The 24,092-nt window shown below is 37.5% G+C and overlaps 2 protein-coding genes and 1 pseudogene across 2 annotated transcripts; 1 reads left to right on the forward strand and 2 right to left on the reverse strand.

Moving 5' to 3' along the window:
• Positions 1–302: 302 nt before the first annotated feature.
• On the reverse strand, positions 303–1,666 carry LOC130732813 (1-acyl-sn-glycerol-3-phosphate acyltransferase-like). Its single transcript, XM_057584799.1, is given in 5 exon segments — positions 303–627; positions 630–674; positions 1,210–1,247; positions 1,250–1,301; positions 1,646–1,666. Coding segments are annotated over 5 exon segments (348 nt in total). The 3' UTR covers positions 303–435.
• Positions 1,667–7,627: 5,961 nt separating this feature from the next.
• On the reverse strand, positions 7,628–9,865 carry LOC130732814 (1-acyl-sn-glycerol-3-phosphate acyltransferase-like; annotated as a pseudogene).
• An 11,790-nt stretch (positions 9,866–21,655) lies between these two features.
• On the forward strand, positions 21,656–23,589 carry LOC130733125 (uncharacterized). The gene is made up of 3 exons (XM_057585207.1): positions 21,656–22,272; positions 22,498–23,007; positions 23,270–23,589. Exons 1-3 carry the CDS (start codon positions 21,782–21,784, stop codon positions 23,364–23,366), a joined length of 1,098 nt encoding a protein of 365 aa, XP_057441190.1. The 5' UTR covers positions 21,656–21,781; the 3' UTR covers positions 23,367–23,589.
• Positions 23,590–24,092: the final 503 nt, after the last annotated feature.

Consider the following 24,092-nt stretch of genomic DNA (forward strand, 5'->3'; position numbering starts at 1 on the left):
AAATCATGTCATGTTCTAATATTACAAGATGGAAGCACATGTAATCAAGTAGAAGCTGATCAAACGATTCGTCGATTCTTAATACATTCGAGGCAATTTGATGCATTCAAACCACAATATCAAGGAAGAATTGGAGGTGACTAAATGCAGATTAAGCATTCAAGATAAGCTTTTTTGCAAGCAAAAGGAATTTAGCTCTATAATTTGTTGAAACCAATTTATGCATATTACAACAGTTATACATGACCTCCTTTTTAGAGGTACCTCACTCAAGTTACCAACTAAGAATCGATATTGAGTCTTAGTGCACGTTTGACTTCACAATTTGCATATAATTCAAATCATGTTCACTTATAAGCTTAGACCTATTGCTTTTAGCCATAAGGGATTTTAAAACGTTTCAAATTAAATGGAACCAAACTTGCTATTAACATTTCAAAGTAGAGGTCTCTGAGCCTCAGGAAATTGTTCAACATAGAGGCTATGCACCATTTTGACATAGTCATCAATCTTGTCGGCCTTCCAATTTTCAGTACTTATTGGAGGAAGATATTTGACAGTGAGAGGTGTTGGCCGAACACGTAAGCCACCTTTCCTCCATGCTAGATGAGTACCTGTCAGGACCATTTTGGAACAATTGGAAGGCGGGATTGCAGTGCTAAATGAACAAAACCCTGCATAAGAAGTGAAAGATTAATGGGATATGAAGCATATTAGCATAACCAAAGTGATTGCAGTAAATGAAAAAGGATAAGAAGTGAAAGATTAATGGGATATGAAGCATATTAGCATAACCAAAGTGATTGCAGTAAATGAAAAAGGATAAAAATCATTTATTCTCCATATCCACCAAGTTATGGAAAATGACAATTGGAAATTTTAATTGTCATGTCAAAATTTTATTCGTCGGACAAAAAATTGAGGCACCCTTTCGAGATAGAATATTTAAATCCTTAGTAAACTACACCACCATATGAAGAACAATTATTGCTGTAGGTTATAGGCAAAGTGAAGCTAAGGAGGACAAAACTTCAATTGAACCAATGTTTGAGCTAGCCAATGTAGCTCCAAGTGGTTGGCTAGATTAGTCTAAGTTTATAACCTAAGTACTTCTTATGGAATGTCACTCAAATAACCAAATGTAGCACCTATTTTTAGGCAAAATCACTCAAATTAAACAATGTAAAGAAAGTTAAGCTAGATAATTACTTTTTTGAAAGGGAGTAGTCTTCCATTCTTAGACCTGTACCCTTAGGAAAAATTATCAGGGATAGATTGTTTTTCACAACCGCTCGAGCTGCCTGAACATTATTACAATCACTAAAAATTAGAACCTTGTCCAAGTATGTGGTAGATGATATAAGAGAACTTGAGTACGATGAAAACTATATCTCTACTCAAATTAGGATATTATATCTATATAATTATGAGTACAAATATAAAAGGTGCTTGCGATGGTACCTTAAATCAAATTAAGGTGTGGTACCTAAAATGATAAAGATTAATAGAAAACATACAATTTTTTGAACTTAGAGGAAATGGATGAAGGAAGATTTCGAGGTTCAATAAGGGTGGAGTTTGGAGGAAGAAGATTCACTCACGAAAGGTACTTAGATGATCTCCCACAGTCGCAAGTTGAACATACCTTAGTTTTCAAATCATGCATTGAATAATATAAACAAATTTAAGATCAATATGTTACTAATTCATTATGTCACTAAACTTTAATTTTTAAAAATTACAACAATAAATCATTCGTCTTTTTTTTTTAATAAAATAACAAAATTACAATTTAAAATACTACACCACATGAGATACCATATCCAAAAAAATGTCCGCGAATGATAGCTCAAGTGTAAGAGCTAGGGACATAAGGGTAGGTGGGATGAAGGGTGAAGGGTCCCGGGTTTGAACCCGCAGAGAGACTAATTTACTAACATTTCTAACAACTAACATTTGCCTATAAAAAAAACCATATCTAAGAAAATATTCTCGGTACCACAGAATTCACCAAAATAAAAAACTAAAACTTTTCCTACTCACCCAATAATCGCTTCTATTTTCATTCTTTTTCTTCTTTCTCCAACCACTCACAATCACGCAACCCCCGAGCCACAAACATGTTGACTCTCCCTCTTAGATGTTCCTCATCCTCTCTCGCCCTAGAAATTAGTTCTTTGACCTTTTCTCTTTCCGTTACCGATTTATTAACTGGTCCACTTTTATCACTTGATTCTAGCTCGAACTAATATTACGGTTTATGAAGCACAAAATGATAGCATGGCATATATATATATATAGGGAGCATATCAGGTGAGAGGAGTGTGTTATTGTGAGAGGTGAGAGGACCCAATAATAACCCTTTGATCTTGATAAACGGTTAGGATCAATTCCAGTCTAGAAAATCCACGTGACTATTTTTAATGTTTATCTTACAAATTCCACTCCTTCTTCTTGCGCGTGAACCACACCCACCGTTCGTCTTCTCTGCTGTGCGTTTTATTGGTTCTGGTTTCTCTTCCTTCTACCATTGCCACCGATTCTATATCTTGTATTCCTGTTGGATGCCTTCTCTTTCCTTTTTCAATTTTGTGTATCAAGATGCAATTTCAACACTTACCCAGCATGAAACCAATATTCAATCATTCTCTCCGTCCAATATCCTCATGCTGCTACTGATTTTGGGTTTTTTGCAATTTAAAATGATCAGCATTTTCACTTGGGGTTTTGCTCTGTGCTTGCAACAATTGATGGTAGGAAATACAAGCCTCAAGCCTATTCACCCATGGCATGACTAATTCATGGAAAAAACAGGGAATACGATGATGGCGATGAGAATAGGAAGAACCAAAAACGCAGATCTGAAAGGAGAACAGAACAGTGGTGATGCTGCTTTTCTGTGTGTGAGAAACGCAGCGGTCAAACGAAGAATAGGGGAGAAGCTTTCGTGCCGTGCACAGGAGGCTGCCTAGCCGGCATCGACGCCGTCGATGAGGAGCTCCGGTGGGTCATGGAGAGCTGCGACCAGTGACGGAGAGAGTTGCTGCGACGGCGTGATGCAGAGCTCGCGGTGGCAGTGCTGTTACGCAAGAGTGGAGCTTGTGACGGCGCGGCGGCGGTTCACACAGAAGCCATTGACGGCGACGGCGACGGCGGCGAGGTTGATGGTGCTCGCCAAAATAAGATCGAACGGAGCAGGGAGGATCAGATACTCAGAAAATTGACAGGTGCGCGTGGGATTTGGAAATACCACGAAAAAGAAGTGTCACGTGAAACATTTAAGGGAGACTGCATTTCAGCCGTCGATTTAAATCCAACGATCAATATTGGGTCCTCTCATCTCTCATAATAACACACTCCTCTCACATGATATGCTCCCTATATATATATATATATATATATATATATATAGGGATAAAAATGACAACTCCCTAATTACCCACTCCACACTCCAAATTCTCCGTGTCCTTCGTCCCACTGACTTTGGACCCAATCCAAACACCTACAGAAAATTTTCCCAGAATTTTGACCCTATAGATTTTAATTATTATATATATATATATATGTTTAGGTGAGGACCAGACAATTGAACTACATTCTTGAAAGGATTTCTTAAGGCTGTAACTTGTAACCGCGATTCTGTTTTTGCACCCGGTTTCAGTAAAGTTCACCACATTTTCAGTTGACAAAAAGTTTGTGTAAACTAAAAAAGTGGTGAATTTTACTGTTACGAGGTGCAAACTAGCATCACGATTCTAGCTCGAACTAATATTACGGTTTATGAAGCACAAAATGATAGCATGGCCTATATATATACATGTTTGGGTGAGGACCAGACAATTGAACTACATTCTTGAAAGGATTTCTTAAGGCTGTAACCTGTAACCGCAATTCTGTTTTTGCACCCGATTTCAGTAAAGTTCACCACATTTTCAGTTGACAAAAAGTTTGTGTAAACTAAAAAAGTGGTGAATTTTACTGTTACGAGGTGCAAACTAGCATAACGGTTCAGCCTTAATTAAGAAATGCTTTCAATGAATCCGTTACAAGTAATTTCGCTATAAAAATCTCATTGCTTTAACGAAACTACTCTTACAGTCTTGTCGATGTATCTGCATCCAAAGATGACGTTATGTTGATCTTAATTCCAATATATGTGTTTCATATGCATATATGGACAATATTCTTTAAATTGTGATTGTTGTATGGGGGTGTTACAACAATTGTGATGCAGAAATTTGACTCCCAAGCAATGTTAGTTGTAATCCAGAAGCACAAAGTTAATTACTTACCAGCAGTACCACCACCGATATCCATGCACTGGTAAAATATGCAAGCAAAGGTTTGGGTGTGCCTTGTCTAGCCTTAGAAGGGAGGGTTCATCACAAGTGTTTTCTTATCTTATAACATCTCACTTTGTATGATCTACTAAACATTAAGTTTTGAGCTAATTTTTATCACATGTGTTTTCTTGCCCAATGATTATAGGTGTTTGGTAGTCTTGTCATAAGTGCAAGCACAATGATCTGAAGGAAATTATCTATGACGAGAAATACTTGGGGAAACAAAAGAAAGACGAGAAATACTTGGGGAAACAAAAGAAAGAGATTTTGTAATCATAGCCATAGGGGCGACAAAGTGTTGAAGAGCTTAAAAGAATGTGAGAAATTAGGATAGAGTATTGTGGAGGTAGAATTTGATCAAAGCATTCTTTTACCGGATATTGCAATTGATCCATGTTATAATATTATGCATTATGCAAAGAGGACACATATATAATGAACAAGGTTTAAATTTTAAAGAAGCAAGCAATTTGTTATCAGAGTACATGTTGTATTGTTATAAGAGCAAGTCTTATTAGATGCATGTAGGTGCAATGATTCTCTTAATCTTCACTCTTGTGTGGCACATCTGATAGAGGCTAGAAGTTTGATTCACCGGGATTGAGAAAATTGTCTTCCACAACATTACTAGAGTTCTTAATAAACCGGTTAGAGCTGGGCGAATGAACCCACGACCGGTTAGAGCTGGGCGAATGGGCCCGCACCCGCGGGCCGGCTCGCTGAACCCACAATCCGCGCGGGCTGTAACCCGCCGATTGCTGACCCGTTTAAAAGCGGGCCTACGTGGTTTGGACCGCTAAACCGGCGGGTTCAAGCAGTCATTTAAAACCAATTTTATTTGGTCAGCTTTGTTGATTATGTGATGTTTGGCTTATATTTTTTATTTTCATCAATTGAATGTTACATTTTAAATAACTTCACCTCATCAGCCGGGACTTTTCTCATGTATATTGCTTTTAAATATGTCACATAACTTATGGTGTACTTTATAGAATTTGTTTTCATAATGAACTGAATTACCTTATCCAAACAAAGAATTTTATAATCAAAGAAAATTCAATTACTTTATCAAAACAAGATGTTTGACAAATTCAATAAATTCAATTGATGTGTTTGAATTTTCAAGCATTTCAATTTACTTGAGTAGGCGTATTTTTCAAGTTAGACAAAAAAGAGAGGTGTAGTTTTCATTTGAATAAGCTTCGCTGAAAATCATGTCACGTTTTAATATCACAAGATGATAGCACATGTAATCAAGTAGAAGCTGAGGAAACGATTCTTAATGCATTCAAGGCATTTAATGCGTTCAATCCACAATATCAAGGAAGAATGGGTGAATGGTCACTTTGGTCCCTATTGTTTCACACGTCGGGCGATTTGGTCCCTACTCTATGGAAACGTCGCCCGTGGTCCCTGATGTTACAAATCGTCGATCACGTTGGTCTCTGGCTCTTCTCCCGTTAGTGAACGTTAACGAGACGGCTGATTTGGCACGTTAAGTGCCCCACTGGCCGTGCCACGTGGATTTGAATATTGAGATTTTTTTTTTAGAGAAACTTAGAAACTTCAATTTAGTCCTTAAGACAAAATCTCCAAATCTGAAATGCTTCAATCTTTCCATCATCATCTTCCTCCTCACTCCCACCGCCAAAGACCCCATCAAGCTTCAATCTCTTTATCAACGAGGACCATCATCACAGAAGAAAATTTCAGAAGCCAAAGAGAATTTGAAGGAGAAAGACAATTGAAAAACACAAATCAATGAAAAAGGAAAAACCAAATTCCAAACAAAGGGGAAACCCAGAAAATGAAACCATACCACCTAAATGAAAATTCAACCTTTAACAACCCAGATCTTTGAGTTTGACAAAGACGATGCAGTGGCAGAGGAGGATGGAGAAGGCACTGTCTTGGCACCAGGACCTTCGTGGGTTCATGGGTTGCTGCAAATTGGGGCTGGGTCGAAATCACGTCGGTTGCCACGTTTCCAAGGATGTGTGGTGGCTTCATGGATCTGGACGTATGGATGTGTAGAAAGGGGATAGAGTGGGTGGGTTTCAGAAATTGGATTTTGTTACTAGGTTTTTGAGAGCAGAGATTTTGTGGGTTTTGTTACAAGAAAAAGGAAGAAGCTTGGGTTGTTGTTCACAACCAAGAGGGAAAAGGTGAAGATGAAGATGGGTTTGGTGGTGAGTGACTGTTCACATTTGATTCTTCTTATTCTCAATTTTTCATCTTCGATTCTCACCTTATTTGTATCTTTGGTTTCTATTTTGAGTTCTTTTTTTCAATATTTTTTGTGGAAATTTCAAACATTTTGTCTCTTCAGTCAATTTTCACTGTCCCTGATCATCATTTTAACATCTGGGTGGGTATTTCTTCTGAAAAAGCTCAAAGGGTCTTATGGGTTTGATCCAACAAGTATAAAAAACCAACCTTTAACATTTTCATCATCAATCGCTATACTAGATGCGAGAAAATCTACATGTTCCAAGGAATGGTGCTTCTAATCCACCTGGTGACAACAACATTGAAGTGCTGCAGTTTTTACGGATGATTGATTTTCCTTAATTTTGTTACCTAGTTCTGAATACTGATTATCATTTTGTGTTGTTTTGGTTGGAAATGTTTTTGTTCTGTTACTTTCACTCAACATTTTTGTTCCATTTTATGATGGTTTTCTTTTCCAATTTGGAGATTCTGGTCTGTTCTAGGGTTCTTCTTTTCATATAAGGTTCACAGGGACTAAATTGAAGCTTCTAAGTTTCCCCCAACATTCCAATCCACGTGGCACGGCCAGTGGGGCACTTAACGTGCCAAATCAGCCGTCCCGTTAACGTTCACTAAGGGGAGCAGAGCCAGGGACCAACGTGATCGACGATTTGCAACATCAGGGACCACGGACGACGTTTTCATAGAATAGGGACCAAAGTGCCCGACGTGTGAAACAATAGGGACCAAAGTGACCATTCACCCAAGGAAGAATTGGAGGTGACTAAATAGATTAAGCATTCAAGGTAAGCTTTTTTGCAAGCAAAAGGAATTTAGCTCTATAATTTGTTGAAACCAATTTATGCGTATTACAACAGTTATATAACATGACCTCCTTTTCAGAGGTACCTCACTCAAGTTACAAGGAAGAGGTACCTCGACTAAAAATTGGTACTGAGTCCTAATATCCGTTGAAGTTCAAGTTCACTCAGCTCAGAAGCGAAGACCTATAGCTTTTAACCATAAGGGGTTTTAGAACGTTTCAAAATGGAACCAAACATGGTATTAGCATTTCAAAGTAGAGGCCTCTGAGCCTCAGGAAGGTGTTCAGCATAGAGGTTATGCACCATTTTGACATAGTCATCAATCTTGTCAGCCTTCCAATTTTGAGTACTTATTGGAGGAAGATATTTGACAGTGAGAGGCGTCGGCCGAATGCGCAAGCCGCCTTTCCTCCATGCTAGATGAGTACCTGTTAGGACCATTGGAACAATTGGAAGGCAGGATTGCAGTGCTAAATGATCAAAACCCTGCATAAGAAGTAAAGAATTTATGGGATATGAAGTGTAATTGACTACAGTGAATGAAAATTGAAAATGATAAAATTCATGTATTCTCAATATCCACCAACTTATGGACATGATCATCGAAAAATAGTGAACGATAAGTACATATAATAAAATGCAGCCCTTATGCTTGGGAAAAATCACTCAAATTATACAATGTAAAGAAAGCGAGGCTAGATAATTACTTTGTTGAAAGGGAGTAGTCTTCCACTCTTAGACCTGGTACCCTCAGAAAGATTATCAGGGATATATTGTTTTTCACAACTGCACGAGCTGCCTGAAAAATATTACAATCGCTATAAATTAGAACCGTGTTCAAGTTTATAGTAGATGATATAGGAGAATTTTGGTATAAGAGAATTTACATCTTTACTCAGATTCAGATATTGTATTTTTAGAATTAGGATAATATTATAGAAATACAATATTTGAATCTGAGTAGAAAATAGTTCTCTTATACTCAGATTCTCCTATCAATGATGCGAGAAAATTGTTATATACCTCTTTTAGGGACGCCATCACCGTAATAGGGTTGGATCGATCTATACGAAGATGGTTGGCCAAAACATAAAGTTGCCCAAATAGAAGATACCATATTATCTGCATAGCTTGTGAGACTTTAATGAAAATTTTCATCATCAAACTTAATGTAAAATAAATGTTTTTAGCGCACTTTAATGTACTACCTCCGGTCCTATTTATAAGAATGAAAGAGAAGAAATTTTTTTGTCCTTTTTATAAGAATCAAATGAAAGTTTGAGTTATATTAATTATTTTTTTCCCATGATGCTCTTATTAATTCTAACTTGTTAAATGCGTCTCATTAATTATTCTCTCTCTTTCCCACTTTCCAACACTAATAACAAAGGGTAATTTTGGAAGTTTATTTTGATTCAAGACATATTTAATGCATTTTATCTAGTTTAACTACATTTCTTAAACTATGTCAATTTTTTTTTGTTGCTTATAAATAGGACCGGAGGTAGTACATGATAGCAATACGCCAAAGAGCATGACAATGGTTTGATTGATTTGAGATGTACATGAAGAAAAACTATGTTTGGATATAAAATAGCAATAGTACAAATAAACATTAGCATACATTTCAAAATAAAAAGTAAATGAAATTCTTGTAATGAATTGAATGAAAGTCTGTTTGTTGCGTTTCCACCAGACGCTAAATAATTTTTCAAAGCTTTGTGAAGAACATATAAAATGCCATCTGTGGACTGTCAAAGAACATTGATCTCCAAGAAACAAGAAGAGAGGCCCTCTGAGAGGTAACGAAATTTCCATCATGCATCCAGCACACTATTATCTTTGACCATTTTTACTTATGCATTCAAAGTGGGGAAGGAAAAAAAACAGCTTTAATTTTCAGCATTACAACATACCTGCTTCTTGGCAATGCCAACAGTGCCTGTTGGAGTCAACCACATTACAAGAAAAATGTCGGCTTTTTTTTCTGAATGGCGTAAAAAATATTATTAATTGGAAAAAGGGGGTGAAAAAAAAATTAATTAGATGTCTGGGGTAGTTTTTGACATGGATTTTTAGGCATTCGGAAGATTCCTTGCAAATGCTAGTAAGACAAACTACTTTTCCGGTTGCTTTTTCAGTGTTCAGAAGTGAGCTGACAGGAATAGTAGGCATTCGTAAGATTCCTTGCGAATGCTAATAAGACAAAGAGGAATTTGGTACCTTTCTGACGTGCATGTGAGAATATGCATGTGGGAATCTGGAGACAAAGGATTCGAATGCTTTATTGCGAATGGCTGACATGGAATGGCGTGTTTTCAGCTGATGGGTGACATGCAGACAGGAGACAAGCCATTCGCAAGCAGGCATGCGAATGCTGTGTTGACAGGCATTCAAATGCTTTATTGCGAATGCATTAAAAAATATAGTTTACAAACCCCAGTTATAAAACCAAGCTCTCCGAACCAGATTTCTTCTCAACACCATTTGCGAATTTTCTCCAAAACTTCATACGTTCTAATAGCTAAAAAATCACCAAAGATGGATAAGGTCATTGCTTTTGTGTATTCTGGAGGTAGAGTTTTCAATGGCAACCAAGGTGTCATTTTTGAAGGTCAAGCTAGGCCCATGCATCTCAAATGCAACATCACATTCGACCACTTGAAGAGGAAAATCCATGAGAAGTTAAAGCTCCAAAGAAACCAAATCATTTCTAGAGTCATTTGCAGATTTATGACTAACTCAAATCCCATCTTTTTTTCACCTCTTGAGCTAGTTGATACTCAAGACGTGAATGTCATGATGGATGGATTTCGTCAGCAATCTTTCATGACAACGCTCGAGTTATACGTTGATATTGCTGAAGCTGGAAGTTCATCAATACCGGCCTCAACCAATTCGATAAGTGCGCATGAGACATTCGCTCAAAAAGCTAGTGGTAGCCGTGGCGTTGAGGAGGCTGTTCATTTGGGTGATGACACAGTGAATTTGGATGACGATTATGACTACCATGACGCTGATAATGTGGATGGTGAGGAGATTTTATCTTCAGATGATCATGATGAAGATGAAAGATTGGGTGACAGAGGTGACTCGTCCGACTCGGACGAGGGTGGCTCTGACGGCAATCCCGGACCTCCTATTGGATTACCGACGCCGGTGAATGTTTCTCCTGAAACGCATGGTATGTATAGTCACTTTAACTCTTTAGGTATTGTATTTATCCATATATCGTATCTTGTATAAATCTTCTTTGTTACAGGCGTCCCAACCCCATTTTGGAATGAGTCTCCACACTATTCATATATTAACTGGGAACACCCCGATGAAGAGACATATTTCTATACTGGCGGGGATGATCAGACATCGTGGCAGCTAGGTGATGAATTATATATAAATCAGTGTTTTGAGACCAAGAAAGATGTTCAGATGGCCCTCAAGCATTATTGTTTTAAGCTAAATATAACTTATATTGTGGCTGAATCCAAACCCACATACTTTGTGGCAAAATGTCCGAATGGGTGCTCTTGGAAGTTGAGGGCCATGTGTTCTAAAAAAACTGGAATCTGGACGGTAACTAGGTGGAGCGGTCTGCATACGTGCATCAATACGATAGTGTCGCAGGACCATAAGAAGATGACATCCGACTTTATCTGTTCATTTATTCTTGGTACAATGTTTTCTCATGATTATTATTTTGTTACCCTTAAAAATACATAGTAAATTATGATTTTGTTCTAATGTCACAGAGATGGTACGTACCCAACCTACTGTACCTGTTTCTCTTATTCAAGAGAGGATTACCGGTGTGCTCAGGTATAAAGTATCGTACTTTAAAGCCTGGAAAGAGAAGCAGAGAGTGGTTGCACAGATCTTTGGTGATTGGGAAGAGTCATATGACTTGCTCCCTATATGGCTGAATTATATGCTTCGGTTTTCCCCTGGGTCCTATTACGCAGTATCCACGAGTGACATTATCGACTGTAATGGTAATGTAGTTGTTGGTTCGAAGACATTTAAACGTGTGTTTTGGACCTTCAAACAATGTTGTGATGCTTTCGAGTACTGCAAGCCTGTGATACAGATTGATGGGACATGGCTCTACGGCAAGTATAGTGGAACTTTACTCATTGCAACAACACAGGACGGGAACAACAATGTTTTGCCAATTGCATTTGCAATTGTCGAGGGGGAAAATCTGAGCTCCTGGTCATGGTTTCTACGTTTGATACGTATGAAGGTCACCCAAAAACAGGGTATATGTTTGATATCTGACAGACACGCTGGCATCAAGGCGACAATACGTAATCCCGCTAACGGGTGGCAACCACCAAACGTTTATCATGTTTACTGCATCCGCCACATTGCCAGCAATTTTAATCGTACGTTCAAGAATCAGAAGCACAAGCTTGACCTGATCAATATGGGTAAGCCTCATGCATATCTTCATTTATTCAAACTTGAATTGGTTAAATGTCAAGTTGATTGTATTTGTTTTAAAATGTGCAGGTTACGAGCCTTGTCCATATCTTTTTCAGAGACAACTCCGCCGGTTTCGAGGAATAAGTCCAGCTATCTGAGATTGGATTGACCGCATCGACAATCAGACATGGAATCGAGCATGCGATGAGGGCGGGCGTCGATATGGCCATATGACAACAAACTTATTTGAGGTCGTTAACAAAGTGTTGAAGGGTGCAAGAAACATGCCTATAACTGCATTGGTGAAATGCACATACGGGAGGATAGTGGATTACTTTGTTCAGAAAGGTCAGGCAGCAGCTCGTGAAAAGGCCGCTGGCCACATATTCTGTAAAAAGATCATTGTAGTCATAGAAAAGAATGTTCTACTCGTAGGTGCTCATATCGTGCGCACGTACAACATCGATAGGACAAGGTTTGAGATGGAGGAAGGTTTTAACCTGCGCAGGCATCGCAATGGGTATGTCTGGTCTCTGCGGTTGGACAATAGAACATGCGAATGTGGGCGCTTTCAAACATTCAAGTATCCATGTGACCACGCAATCGCTGCCTGTATGCATCAAAGTTTAGACTATTGGAGTTTGGTGGACCCTGTTTATACGCTCCAGAGCATATTGGATGCGTATCAGGGACAGTGGTATCCCATTGGCAATGATCTGAACATGCCAACGAGGGAAGGGGATCGAATTGTTCCAGATCTGTCCACCGCTAGGGCGAAGGGTCGTCCTAGGTCAACTCGAATAAGAAATGAGATGGACTTGACTGAGCCTCAATCGAGTCGAAGATCTTGTAGGATCACGCGCTTACCACTACGCCAAAACCAATTGGTGTTAGTGAGGGCGCAACGTTATTTCTTATAGCGTAGCAGACAGCGCCCCGTTTCGAATGCTACCTGCAGGCAGAATGCTGGCCCACCTGGACCCAACAATCCCCCCCAGCACCTGCCAGCCAAACTAGCTGCACAGCATGCCTTCCGTGGGATTCGAACACGGGACCTGGCTCTGATACCACTTGTAGGATCACGCGCTTACCACTACGCCAAAACCAATTGGTGTTAGTGAGGGCGCAACGTTATTTCTTATAGCGTAGCAGACAGCGCCCCGTTTCGAATGCTACCTGCAGGCAGGATGCTGGCCCACCTGGACCCAACAATGTGAAGTAGCTCAAGGGGCCTTGTTGTAGATACTACATTCTTTGCTTTAAAAGGCTTCTTGGTGAATTTTCCCTTCTGACAAGCTTCACACAGAGCCTCTGATGAGTACTTCAGATGAGGCAATCCTCTGACGAGATTTAGCTTGCTAAGTTGAGAGATTTTTCTGAGACTTGCATGTCCTAGACGTCTGTGCCAGATCCATTGCTCTTCATTAACTGACATGAGACACTTGACCTTCTGAGATAGCAGTTCAGAGGATCTGATTTTGTAAATATCATATTTCCTCTTCCCAGAGAACAAAACAGATCCATCTATTTGACTAACAGCTTTGCATCCAGTTTGATTGAAGATCACATCGTAACCTTTGTCAGCAATTTGGCTTATGGAGAGCAAGTTGTGAAATAATCCTTCCACCAGAAGTACATCATTGATAACTGGAGTTTTTCCATCTCCTATGGAACCTTTTCCAATAATTTTTCCCTTATGGTTTCCTCCAAAGCCAACGTCTCCTCCTGACTTAAGCGGTGTCAGTTCTTGGAATATAGACCTTGTGCCCGTCATGTGTCGCGAGCATCCATTGTCCAGGTACCATGACAGGTGTCTTAACTGAGCTGCATAAGATGTCTGCAACAGGAATAATTTTTGTTTTAGGTACCCATATCTTGGGTCCTTTCTTGTTAGTTTTCCCAGAAGTTCTTGGAACTTTGGGTGCAACAGGAGGATAATGCATAGGAACCTGAGTATAGTATCTAGACATGTCAAGTTTGAACTTTCCCTTTGGTTTCACCATCTTTGGTTTAACCTTCTCTGGAATGACCGTGCCAGCGGGAACGAAATGCTTATGCAATGGTTCGCGTTTGGGCTCAGATGACTTATCTTCCATGGATTGAAAGTAGCCAAGGCCATTGTTCCCATTTCTGCTCATGCCATAGATCATTGAAGCCATAAGACTTCTGTCTATGCCCTTTGCAAGGAACTTTTGAAACGCTTTCTCATATTTTGTCTCATACTTAACATCAGATGATGCAAGTTGATCTTCTAGCACATCATTTTTAGCACGAAGAACAGCATTGTCATTAACAAGAATATAGTTTTCATCCATGAGTTCAGAGACTGACTTCTCATGAACTTCTATAGAACTGGTTTTAGCAGCATATTTCTTTTTGAGTTCTTTATGCTTATTTAGCAGAATATCATGTTTCTTCATTATTTCAGATAAGGCAGTTCTTAGCTCAGATAGAGAAAAGTTAGAGAATACCTCATCATCATCCTCAGAGTCTGAATCATCTTCTGAAGCTCCAGCACCTTTGCTAGTGGTAGCCATTAGAGCCTCCACAGCTTCATCTTCTTCTGACTCAGCTTCATCAGAATCAGTTGCATCAAAGGTTATGAGAGCTTTCTTCTTGAAGACTTTTCTTGGTCTCTTATCCTTCTTGAGCTTGGGACAGTCACTCTTGTAGTGCCCAGATTCCTTGCACTCGAAGCAAGTGACTTCCTTTCCAGATGACTTCTTCTGACCAGATGAAGATTCATATCTTCCTGAACTTTTCTTTGGTCCTTTGCCCTTGGTTCTTCTTCTTCTGAACGAATAGGCTTGGGTCAGATTCAGAACCTGTTTGTCACAACTTAAAAAGACAAACGTTAGGGTACCACAATTGTTCATCATCACAAACCTTAATTGTAATCATCAAAACATAGAGATGCAACCACTGATCAAACCTTTATCTTACAGATCTGTTTCGCTACAGAGATAGATGTTGTTCTTGTGTGTGAGGGATGTTCTTGTGTTTGAGGGTTGTTTTTATGTTTGGGTTGCTTGTGTTTGTTGTATGTTTGTTGATTTTGTGTTTGCCCCAATAATGTGGTGGAAGTACGCAACTGTTATGAGGTTGTATTAATTATGATGAACAAGATGAGAAATGAGTTTATGATTAAACTAATAATTTTCACTTCTATTCATTAATTAACAAAAACAATACAATAGATCAATGATGAGTTCGGTGGGATCCTATTCCGCAATTAGGCCAAGGTGTGTCTCTCGCTACTCGATATGGCCTACCCTCCTGTTCTGCTTCGTTCTCATGTTGGCTACCTTGGCCGTAAGAAAATCCATGTTGGATGTTGGGCTCATTGTCTCCTACTCTAGATGCTTGGTTCAAGTCAAACACAAAGCTAGCTTGTGCATGGCTAATCTCATCTGGGTTTGCAACATTCCAGAATGATGGTCAGGGGCCCAACACTTCAAAAGCTCGGGGGATATCCAACACTTCTGAAGCTCGGGGGATATCCAACACTTCACTTACATCACCGCCTCCCCATCTAGGTACATTGCTCCATCCTTGGGGATCAATGTGCTGCATTTCCGGTGTCCTAAACTGGTCATAAATCGGCTAAGGCTCCTGATGAAAATATTGTTGTGACTGTGATTCACCGAAATGCATGTTCGGAATGTATGGCTGTGAGCCAGAATATTGTTGTGACTTCGACATCTGCATATGTGGCTCTTGGTAGTGTTGGGAACTACCAGATGACCCTAACTCATTTGCAGGAGGTCTCGACCCACCACCAAAAAAGTACTGCCGGTATGAATCACCATGATGTAGGGGATACAATGAGTACTCACCATCTCGAGGTGGTAGAGTACCTCCATGTATAGTCACATCCTAAGCATGCACCTCTTGCCAATTCTTGCCCAAACCCTGTGCTTCATCTCTTCCAACAGGTGGTACGTCTGCACGTGTGGGACATGGTAAGTCCGTAGGCATGGGTTGAACTGACGCGGCAGGAACAGTAATCATGTCAAGGTGCGACTTGGCTTTACATTTCCTCAGGTGTATACGTACCACGACCGACGTCAGAAAGTCCATACCACACATGATGAATGTGTTCACCCTACATTAGTAAATAAAATAAAAAGTTAGTATTTCAAAAATTACAAACGTAGGAACAAAGAGAAGCAAAGGTTATATAGCATCACAATTTGTCCTGTTGTCGAACTTTGGCGCGTCAGCCAACGAATGGAATGTTGGGCGTACCACTTCATGTAAGGGTCGTTAGGGCTAGCTAACGTATTAACCACGGGTTGCTCAATCGTCCTGTGGTGTCTTTGCCCCCACATCTGTATAAAGAGCATCATGGTTGTAACCCAATCTTCCTGTTCCTTCCCCGACAAGAAAATGTTATGCATTTCATCAATTTGATATGGTGGGTCCAGTACCCCCTGAAACATGCCAAACTGTTACAAGACTCTATCCGGTTGGTGCCACTCAACAAAGGTGTAGCATATTATTGGCACAACTGATCTCCACAAGTGCATACTTTGCCGACACCGTTCCGGTAGCGAATTTAGAACATGATCTGGGTATGGCCTCCACACAAACTACACATTTAAATTAGACGAAAAAAATTAAGAACATAAACATAAAATGGTTGAGACAAGATATCAAAATAATATAATATTAGCATAATATAATACTAGCATAACTAACTCACGTCTTCAGCTCTCAGTTCGTCAAGTTTGATCCGCCACAAATCAATTTGATTCTTTTGACAACCAACGTTTCCTCCCCACCTGAAATAAAATTTATTAAAGATTTATTAACGGCTTATTTTGTCGCATTTATGTGAACAAATAAATATAACTACTTATAAATTACGTGCATACCTTCCTGCGAGGGGGCGGCCGAGTGGCAATATTGGTATGCTTTCGGGGGCAGTCATTGGAATCCTTTCCCAAGTCCATATTTGGAGCAAATAAGTACAACCACCGATTTCTTGTCGTTCATAACCGGTTGCATGGCATAACTCATGATAGAGAGTTGCAAGCACGGCCGAACCCCAACTGTATGTGGAGGCCAGAGCTAAATTCTCTAGTAGTAGTAGATATCTTAGAGGCACATGTGATCCCGTGTGGTCGGGTAATAAGAAAGTGTCAATCAGGCGCAAAATGAATGCTCTTGCAGCAAATTCAGCTTCTGCCGACGCAAGTGCACCTAGGTTTTGAAAATTAAAACACTGGTTTAACCATTTCATGTTTAAACCACTTCCTCTAATAGCACCTGCCGGTGGAACGACTCCTAGCGCACGAATAACGAGATCGGACCAGTCACACCATGTCACCCCGGTAACAGGTTGCCCATCAATCTTTAGTCTCAGCTGAACGGCAACATCTTGAAGAGTGATGGTGCACTCTCCAAACGGCATATGAAAGGTGTGCGTCTCGCTCTAAAACTAACACCGACTAAGCACTACAAAAAAATAAAAAGGAAGTTAGGGTTGATACCCAAAACTAATGGTGACTAAGCATTAACATAAGGGACGAAGAGTTAGTTAGGGTATCATTAGAAGTTAGGGTTGATACCTTAATTTATCCATTAACAGACCACTCAAGGAAGTTAGGGTTGATGCCCTAAACTAACCATGAATAACCACTACGGCAAATGTAGTCAAGGTAGTTTAGGGTTGATTGCGACTATAAGGGACGAAGGGATATTTAGGGTATCATAACAAGTTAAGGTTGATGTCTTAAGCTAACCATTACTAAGCACTCATGGAGGGGGATCATAGGAAGTTAGGGTTCATGCCTCAAACTAAGCCCTTTTAAGATGTGAGGGAAAGGTTCATCCCTTAAACTTAGACCCAATAAGCAATAAGGGAATGGAACGGTAAGAAGTTATGGTTGATGCCCTTAATCTAATGCCTTAAACTTAAATGTTTTAACGCAAGGTTTAAAAGATATTATATATTGATTTGCAAATTTTTAATTGTCTTTACCTATATCCTAATGGTATTTGTGGCTGCAGATTAATCAATTGATCATGGTTCGAATCTTGATCCGTGCATTTTTCTTTCATTTTTTGATCTTAAATACGACTTAGGGCATTACTAATACAAATGTTATAGTATTAAGTACAAAATTGGCATCATAGTTCAGCGGTTTGTGCTTGGTTTAAATTCTCACAGGTCTTGGGTTCAACACCCAACTACATTTTTTAGGCACCTTTTATTGCTATTAAATTCAGGACTATAAAATGCATTGACTGACTTTGATATTGTCCAAATTCATTCACGTACACCAATTGGGTTCAACAAAGAAAAAATGGAAATTCCATCTTTTTTTTAACCAAAAAAATCTGGACAACCATAGACATTAGATAAATCAAAATAACCAAGTAAAGACCATTTATCAACACAAATTTCTATCAAAACTTAACAACCCAAATCATCCAAAATTGGCAGCAACATGCCTTAGACGCACCAAAAGTACATTACTAAAATTAAATCTTAATATCAGCGTACAAAAGAAAATGAATTCAAAAACTTAATAAGAAAAAAAAATGGGACTTCATTAAATCAACATTTTATTCAGCTTTAAGTCCAGCATCCCTTCATTGTCCACCGTCTTCACCTTCATCTACATCTTCATCTTCATCTTCATCTACATATGATGAAGCAGCAACCGCTTCGCCGTTACCAACCCCTACCAAATTATTCTTGTTAATATGATTGTACATATCCTTCTTAAAAAAACCAAAACCTTCGCAACCTTCCTGCCCTAGCATCAACCCCAATATATTGCAAGTACGAACCCCATGTTCCTTAAGGCTATTAACCTGTGCTTTCTCAACCTCGCTTGATTGCCGATATGAAGATTTCATAGGAACTTCATCCACAGGTGGCAATTCATCCTCTTTCAACTCATAACCATCTTCCTCCCCATTAAATTTCATTGGACCAGATTCTTCGTTACTTCCATTACCAACAACCATCTCATCAGCTATATGGACCTGTTCTTCTTGCTTTTGCGACTTACATTCCATTACCTATGAGATTGCAACAATGGAAAGGAATGGACACCTCAAAACCAGAATTCATTCATGTGAAAATAAAATCCCATACTAATAAGAAACTCTAAATCAATGAACTCAACAAAACAAAGAAATTTTCACCACAAACAAACAACTTTGCAATTAAGAATTAAAATTTGTAAATAGCAGATGACCTATATGCATCTGGTCTTCTTCCTTGTGCCTCTTACTTTCCCTAAACCCTATCAAATTGAGGAACACTTCGTTTTTTATAATAATGGAAAATTCATTTCACCCAAATTAAAACATCCCCCAAAACCAGAATTCATTCAATTGAAAGGATAATACCGCACTAATCAGAAACCCTAAATCAGTGAAATCCACAAAGAAACAAAATTTCAACAAACTAATAACACAATCAACTTATAGCATATGCAAGGGGCAAAAATATGGAACCCTAAACTGTGTTCAACGATGGAACAGATAGAACTACATGATGCAAGAAAATGGAAACAAAATTCCGATAGACTGAATATGCTTTTGGGACCTAAGACGTTCACGCTGAAAATGGTAGAAGACAAAGTCACCGCCGACGAACCCTTGGTCGCCGACGATGAACCCTTGGTCGCGACTATCAAAGAACCCTTGGTCGCGATGAACCCTTGGTCACGATGAACCCTTGGTTGCGATGAACCCTTGGTCACGATGAACCCTTGGTCGCGATGAACCGTTCGTCACCGCTGTGCAAATAACGACCGCCGCCGCCGTCAAGAAGAGCCCAGAAGATGAACCCTAACTCTCCTTCTAATATCCCTCTTCTGAAAAATAAAAAAAAAACTCAATTTTCCATAGCAATGTTGATATTCAAAATCATCATAAATGTTAACCACACTAGGTTAACTTAACCCAACCTGACAATTTTAATTATCATTTATGTATTTTTCTTTTTTAGATATAAAAAAAAGAAAAAAAAAGAAAGTCAAAACTAACAGTCAAACCTATTTTAATTGGTACATGTCACTAAGGTATGATACAACTGGGGTATGGTAGTTTTAACCTTCTGCAATAGAGAACACCAAAATGTTCTGACGGTGAGTTCTTTTTGCTTAATGAACAACAAATCCATTATAACACCTAACTAATTAGCACTGACATGCCGATTAAAGAAACTGAATTTAGATGAATGAGAAAGATAGGAATTTCATTTCTGTAGAGAACTATCAGTACACACATAATATTTGCCTAATAATTAGAAAGATAAACCTGAATCAGCGTTCCTATTAGACACCATTGACAGTGAGAGGATAAAGCACAAGTAATGTGGGCAAAGGCTTCGCTTTTATAGTATGAGCTTCGTCTAGCACCATCTTGTACCATTGGATCTTATGATAGAAGCTATGCTCCTTGTCCTGGTTTCAAAATTCTGGGTACCTTATATAAAAAATTCTTATTATACAAACAGATGGAAATAAATTACAAAGGAATATTTCCTTACACTTCTGAATGCGGCTGAGAGAACACCATAAATTGTTAAGACAACACCATACAGAAAAAAAGATGATTTAGGATGAGGGTTTGATGGGTATATATATATTATGAAAAAGTTTCTCAGATTTAAAATTACCTTTAAAAATAAGTTTCAATATTTGTTATGAAAATAAATTTAGGTGAAGAAAAATTTTATTTTTGGAGTATTAATAAAATTTTATGGTATTTTTATTGAATTTTTGGATTTTTATTTATTTCGGAATTTTATGAGTTTTTATTGTGATTTGGTAGATTTTGATAGTTTTTATTAATTATTTTTAGAGTATTAATTAAATTTTATGTTATTTTTATTGAATTTTCGGATTTTTATTTAATTAAGGATTTTATGAGTTTTTATTTTACTCTAAAAATAATTCTAAAATAAAATAAAGTATTTCCAGAAATTAACATTAAATAAATAATAAGATAAATTAAGATAATATCAAGAAAAAAACAACCTAAATCCTAATTAAATATAAAATTTAAAAAGGTAACAAATAAAGATAGATAAAATCTAGCAAATCGCCATAAAAACTCATAAAATCCTAAATTAATTAAAAATCTGAAAATTCAATAAAAAATACAATAAAAATTAATTAATGCTCTACAAATAAATAATAAGATAAATTAAGATAAAATCTTGAAATAAACAACCTAAATCCTAATCAAATCTAAAATGTAAAAAGGTACTAAATAAATATAGATAAAAACTATCAAAATCTAGCAAATCACAAAAAAAACTTATAAAATCCCGAATTAATTAAAAATCCAAAAATTTAATAAAAATACCATAAAAATTAATTAATACTCTAAAAATAAATCAATCAAAAATAAATTAAGATAAAATCAAGAAATAAACAACCTAAATTCTAATCAAATCGAAAATTTTAAAATGTATTTTTTTATGAGAATTAACCTGAGAATGACACGTGAATTTTTTTTATGAGAATTAACGTGAGAATGACACGTCGCTAAATCAATCTGATAGAAGTTCTTCTTTTCTAATATATATTGATATTGATGTTTTTCCTAATAGTGTTCTTATAGAAGCAATAAATGAGGAAAGATAAAACACATTTCAAAGGGTAAAATTAGTAAATAAATAATACATTTCTAAAATTTAACAAAATTAAATACACTTTTTAATATGTGTGTTTTTTTTTTTTTCTCCTTTGACAATTAAATAGATACAGAGGTAGTAGTATTAAATGAAAAAAAAAAGTTTGACGGTAAGATGCAAGTGGGAACCATCGAAGACAGAGACACCATATTTTTATGTCCAACTTGTTTGACTTAACTGGATTGTTCCCACTCCCATAACTGATAACTCAATAACACAGATCTACTCTCCTTAGTCCTTACTATTCTCACCAAATCTCAAAGTCAAGTCACTCACTCCTTCCGTTCAGCTACCATACATAGAGTAGAAGATATATGGCGAATGAAGGTGATGACAGAGACTTCGCCACCCACAACCATAAACCCAAATGGAGCTACGATGTTTTCCTCTGTTTTAGAGGAGAAGACACACGTTACACCTTCACAGGGAACCTCTATAATGCTCTGTGCGAAAAGAAGATCAAGACCTTCATGGATCACGATGGATTAAAGAGCGGCGACAATATTTCCTCTATTCTCAAAGCATTGGAAGAATCAAGGGTTGTAATTGTTGTTTTCTCCAAAGACTTCGCATCCTCTACTTATTGTCTTAGAGAAATTGTCAAAATCATTCAGTGTAAAAAAAGGGTTTTACCAATCTTTTGTGACGTTGATCCGTCTGATGCCTATTGTGAGAGTATCAAAATAGCCTTGACTGAATTACCCAAAGATATCTTTCCAGATATGCCTCAGATTGAGAGTATAGAAGAATGGAAGGTGGCCCTAGCAACCAGTTCTTACCAAGAATGGCAGCTTCAAATAAAACGGTATGTTTCAAAATTTCTATTAACTTGATTTAGTTTAGCTTTTATACTGTAACATCCTGATCTGATGACCAACTTTACGGTAACAAAAGAAGTCTTTCTCAGGGCGCTAGGAAATCCTCCTTAATAATGTTATCAGAAAACATGGATATATATTGTTGTGTTATGTAGATTGATTGAATTTATTAGATTGAAGTAGTAATTCTAATTCAAAGATAATCAATGAAGGGGCAAGTACAAGTATGAATATGAACGTATGGACAAGATTGTGGAATGGGTCATCGGTACCGTAGACCGCTCTGATGTTTTCCTCAGTTTTTTGGGAAGAGATACCCGCAACTCCTTTGTTAATTTTCTCCATGATGCTTTGAAGCAGGAGAGATTTAAAATCAACATGCATGATGAGAAATTGGAGGATGACAAGGATCGAATTTCACCATCCCTTGTTGAAACAATTGATAAATCATGGCTTTCAATCATTGTTTTATCTGAAAACTATGCATTTTCTTCACTTTGTCTGGATGAACTTGTCACAATTTTAGACCGTATGGAGAAGAAAAAACAACTAGTTTGGCCCATCTTTTACAAAGTGGAAGCTTCTGATATAAGGCATCAAAAAAATAGTTTTGGCAGTGCTATGGCTATGCATGAAAATAACTTCGGCTCCGAGCAAGTGCAGAAATGGATGTCATCTTTAGTTGAAGTTGCCAACCTGAAAGGATCTCACTTGAAAACAGGGTACATGGTTTAATTTCATTTACTTTTTCTTAAATTTATCTAATGTTGTTATTGAAGTTTTATATTCAGCTCTAGTTAATTACGATATATATATATATATATATATATATATATATATATATATATTTTTGGGAAACTTAATTAGTCAAGCTTAATTTTATATTTTGATGAAATAGTTTGGCTAATATATATTTCACAACAACAAAAATGAAAACTGTGTATGGATGAGTGAATTAAAAGCCCTTGAATTACAACTTTGTAGGTACGAATATGAAACAATTGAAAGAATTGTGAAAGTGGCCATTAATTCCTTATATTTACCAAGTCGGAGCTCAAGTGTGTCACCTAGAAGGAACTGATTCAATCAGCAGGTGGACACCCATGTTCTGTAATGTGAAGTGCTGAAGTTGTTTTGCTGTTGTAATTATACTCTCAAAAGGAAAACGGGGTCCCTCAAACTCAAATCTCTGTTTCATTTTCATATAGCAATTGTACTTTGTGCATTCAATTCACTTGATTCAACCTATACTTCCCTTTGTTAATTGGATTTTGTTACTTTTTTAACATGTTTCATTTACATCATTCATTACACTAACACTATTACTTGATGTGTTGCTTCTTGCCCATAAATGGATCGATACATATTGTAACACCCATGTTTAGTGATGGAAACTTGTTTTGGATAAGTATATATCATGTGCTTTTGGTGATAGTAGTTTCTTGATATATAGGTGAACAACGGTCATTAAGTAAAGGCTAGCTTGAAATGAATTTTTTTTTGAAAAGCCAAAATAACATTAGGCATCCAAAATAACATTATATAACATAGTGAGTTGTAGATAGTTTTTTTTATAGGTTTAGTTATTAGTAATGTTAGTAAATTAGTCTCTCCTCAGGGTTCGAATACTGGACCTTTCACGGCTTTTGTACCCAAGTGGTATAGTTTATTTTGGAAATTACAGTTTCGGGGTACTTTTTTTTATTTACCAAACTAGTATAAATCGCCACTGTCAGTGGCGATTATATATATATATATTTTTTTTTACTTTTTTAAAGAATCGCTAATGCTATTGGTGTTTTTGTTT

This window comes from Lotus japonicus, chromosome 1, assembly GCF_012489685.1.
Source record: "Lotus japonicus ecotype B-129 chromosome 1, LjGifu_v1.2".
Classification (NCBI taxonomy): Eukaryota; Viridiplantae; Streptophyta; class Magnoliopsida; order Fabales; family Fabaceae; genus Lotus; species Lotus japonicus.